At 57.5% G+C, this 3270-nt stretch overlaps 2 protein-coding genes across 2 annotated transcripts in view; one reads left to right on the forward strand and one right to left on the reverse strand.

The window, feature by feature from the left end:
• Rfx1 (regulatory factor X1) overlaps window positions 1-2335 on the forward strand; it is a 32930-nt gene extending 30595 nt beyond the window's left edge. The window contains 5 exon segments of the mRNA XM_005370930.3: window positions 67-216; window positions 301-509; window positions 698-851; window positions 933-978; window positions 1101-2335. Of these exon segments, the coding sequence (XP_005370987.1) occupies window positions 67-216; window positions 301-509; window positions 698-851; window positions 933-978; window positions 1101-1270 (729 nt within the window). The 3' untranslated portion in view covers window positions 1271-2335.
• A 54-nt stretch (window positions 2336-2389) lies between these two features.
• Window positions 2390-3270, reverse strand: part of Dcaf15 (DDB1 and CUL4 associated factor 15) — a 7726-nt gene continuing 6845 nt past the window's right edge. The window contains exons 12-13 of the mRNA XM_005370931.2: window positions 3051-3166; window positions 2390-2832 (exon numbers count right to left, since the gene is read on the reverse strand). Of these exons, the coding sequence (XP_005370988.1) occupies window positions 2777-2832; window positions 3051-3166 (172 nt within the window). The 3' untranslated portion in view covers window positions 2390-2776. The remainder of the gene's footprint in view (window positions 2833-3050; window positions 3167-3270) is intronic.

A 3270-nucleotide genomic window follows, 5' to 3' on the forward strand; every position in this document is an offset into this window, starting at 1 on the left:
GCAACAGGTGAGTCTGGGCCAGGCAAGGTTTGTGTGGAAGCCACTAGCCTACTGTCTCCCGTGCAGGTGGCAGCAGCCGGCGCCTTTGCACAGACGCTGCGGCGCTACACATCACTCAACCACTTGGCACAGGCAGCGCGGGCCGTGTTGCAGAATACAGCGCAGATCAACCAGATGCTGAGCGACCTCAACCGTGTGGACTTCGCAAATGTGCAGGTGAGGGAGTACCAATGGGGCTGGGACGGGGCAAGGTAGAGGGGCACCGGGCGAGAAAGCTGAGCAGCTGCTGCTATGCTCCAGGAGCAGGCCTCGTGGGTGTGCCGCTGCGAGGACCGTGTGGTGCAGCGTCTGGAGCAGGACTTCAAAGTGACGCTGCAGCAGCAGAACTCACTGGAGCAATGGGCAGCCTGGCTGGACGGCGTCGTGAGCCAGGTGCTCAAGCCCTACCAGGGCAGTTCAGGCTTCCCCAAGGCGGCCAAGCTCTTCCTCCTCAAGTGGTCCTTCTACAGGTGCGCACCTGTCCTGCGTGCTTCTGGCCGGGGGCGGGGTGGGAATCCCAGTATGTGTGTGAGAAAGCCTTCCTATAACGGTGTGCTTGTGAAGAGTTGTGAGCGGGTTAGGGAAAGCCCTGTAGCTCATAAAAGACATTGGGAAAACAGCCCTGCAGGCCTGACAGTCTCTTGGTCACTTCCCCCAGCTCCATGGTAATCCGGGACCTGACCCTGCGTAGCGCTGCCAGTTTCGGCTCCTTCCATCTTATCCGGCTACTCTATGATGAGTACATGTACTATCTGATTGAGCACCGTGTGGCCCAGGCCAAGGGCGAGACCCCAATCGCGGTCATGGGAGAGGTGCGCCCGATGAGGTACTGGGTGCGTGGGTAGGCTCCAGGCAGTGGAATCCTAACCTTTTTCTTTTTCTTTTTCTTCCAGTTTGCAAACCTGACCTCCTCGCTGAATCCCTTGGATCCTGACAAAGGTAATAATGCATGTCCCCACCGAGGACCTGGGATCCAGGGGTGGGGCCTCTGACAGGGAGGCCAGGTGTCCCTAGAATTTCACAAGTCTTTCGCTGAGCTGGGCTTGCTTCCTGTCCTCCAGACGAGGAGGAAGAGGAGGAAGAGGAAAGTGAAGATGAGCTGCCACAAGACATCTCGCTGGCAGCCGGCAGCGAGTCCCCCGCGCTGGGCCCAGAAGCCCTAGAGCCACCTGCGAAGCTGGCACGGACTGACACACGTGGCCTCTTCGTGCAGGCCCTGCCCTCCAGCTAAGCCCGAGACATCCCTGCCCCATCCACCCACCCACCCGCAGCTACCGTCCCTCCAAGGGTCAGGGTCAGTCCCTCCGAGCCAAGGTCCGGTCCCTCAGCTTTTGTGGCTTCACTGTCACCCTTCCAGCCCACACCAGAGCTGGAGAGGGTCCCTGTGACAGGAAAGGCCAGGGGAGCCTCCCCTCACATGGAGCCGATACAATCATGGGCTGGGCTGGGCAGAACTGAAGCTGCAAACCCTGACACAAAGACGTGCCTTAAGGAACCTGCCCAGGTGCCCTCTCTCCTGCCCCAGCTCGTAGCCCTGTTCCCCTACACCACCCCAGAGGGCAGCAGGCTGGCTCCTCCCCTGCGAACTGTTAACTTATTCTGCTCTCTGGCTTTGCACAGCCTGCCCGGGCAGACCCGAGCCTGGTCAGGCCAGGTGGGTGGCACTCGGGGACCCCCCACTGTCAGCAGCAGCAGTCCCACTGCTCCCCTTTCTTGGTATAAGTGCAATTAAAGCTGTGGGTGTCGCACCTTCTCCAGAGCTGGGTTCTCCTGGCCCCGCAGCCCAGAGAGGGGCATATTGTGAAGGGCCCCGGCCTCCAGCTTCCAAAGAGGAGCATCCAGCTGGCTGCAGGGCCAGGTGCTCCAGACCAGAGGCCGCGCCCTGCGCCTTCCACCCTACCGGCTTGTGACCGAAACCTGCTCCCAGAGATGCTTCTCCTCTGTGCCGTGCCCCTGACCCCTGTAACTATTGTGATTAGTGAGTGCCGCTTGAGCGGAGTCAGTAACTCGTTGGGTTTTTTTCCAACCATCATGGCCTTATCCGTTCCCGTTTTCTCAGTGTCTTCAATCTGTGATAGATGTTTATGGAAAAAAAAGGAAATCCGGCCTATTGTATAGAAATCACTATTTTGTGTGCTCCGCGTGCTACAGCTTTTGGGTGGTCCTGCACACGCCCCATGGGGCCTCCCTTCCCAGTGGTGAAAGTATCCACGCGCGTGGTAGTTTAGTGTGCTGTTTTCTACCTTTTTGTAGTCTTTCTTAAAACAATAAATACTGCTGTGATCTTTGTCTACTGATGACTACCAAGGGGGTGTGTGTGTGGAGGACAGAAAGAGGACACCAGCCAGGCTCAGAAATAAAGCATTTATTTAGTACATGAAGAACCAGGCCAAGTGGCCACAGGGTTCCCACCCCAGGTAAGGGAGGCTGGAACCACTGGGCCTCCCTAAGGGGCTATACCTGCAGCCAAGGAAAGGGGCCAGAGCACAGGAAGCAGGACTGGGCTTTGCTGGGGCAGGCCAGGCCTAAGAGGCCCCTCCCTCTGCCCTTTCCCAACTTAAATAGGCATAAATAAAGATACATCCAGACTCTCGGGGCCACCAGAGGCTGCTGTACCAGTCCCATCCCGCAACCTAACACTAGTGCCAATTGTGGCCCCTTTAGGGCCAGCCCAGGAAGGCGGTCCTCTCCCGGGCCCGCGGAGGTAGTTGGAGTCAGGGTCCAGGGCAGTCAGCCCTCACAGCACAATCCACGTGTACCGCTCACTGTCTGCCAGAACCTTCAGTGAGCACCCTGCAGAGGAGGACACACAGAACCATGATCCATTTGTCCAGCCCTGAAGAAAACCTCTGGCCTAACTGGACCCAGAAAGTCCCAAAACAGGCTCCCTTTTCCAGCTATGGTTATACCAAGTAAGCCCCCAGCTGGATGGCACTCTGTCTATGACACCCCTGGCATGTCCAGCATGCCCTCGAATCCAGGGTAAGACAAGAGTAGTGCCCAATTCCTACCTTTATGCAGTGCCTCGTTCGTCATCCTGTTCACATAGCGGCCGCTGCTCTCCGGCACCAGCCATTTCATGACCATGTCCACACAGCTCTTTCGGTAGGAGCTCCAGACACTGCCACTGGGGGCCAGGGAAATGAGTGAAGAGGAGCCTTTCTTTTTTTTTTTTTTGGTTTTTTTCGAGACAGGGTTTCTCTGTGGTTTTGGAGCCTGTCCTGGAACTAG

Source organism: Microtus ochrogaster, unplaced genomic scaffold (assembly GCF_000317375.1).
Source record: "Microtus ochrogaster isolate Prairie Vole_2 unplaced genomic scaffold, MicOch1.0 UNK90, whole genome shotgun sequence".
NCBI lineage: Eukaryota > Metazoa > Chordata > Mammalia > Rodentia > Cricetidae > Microtus > Microtus ochrogaster.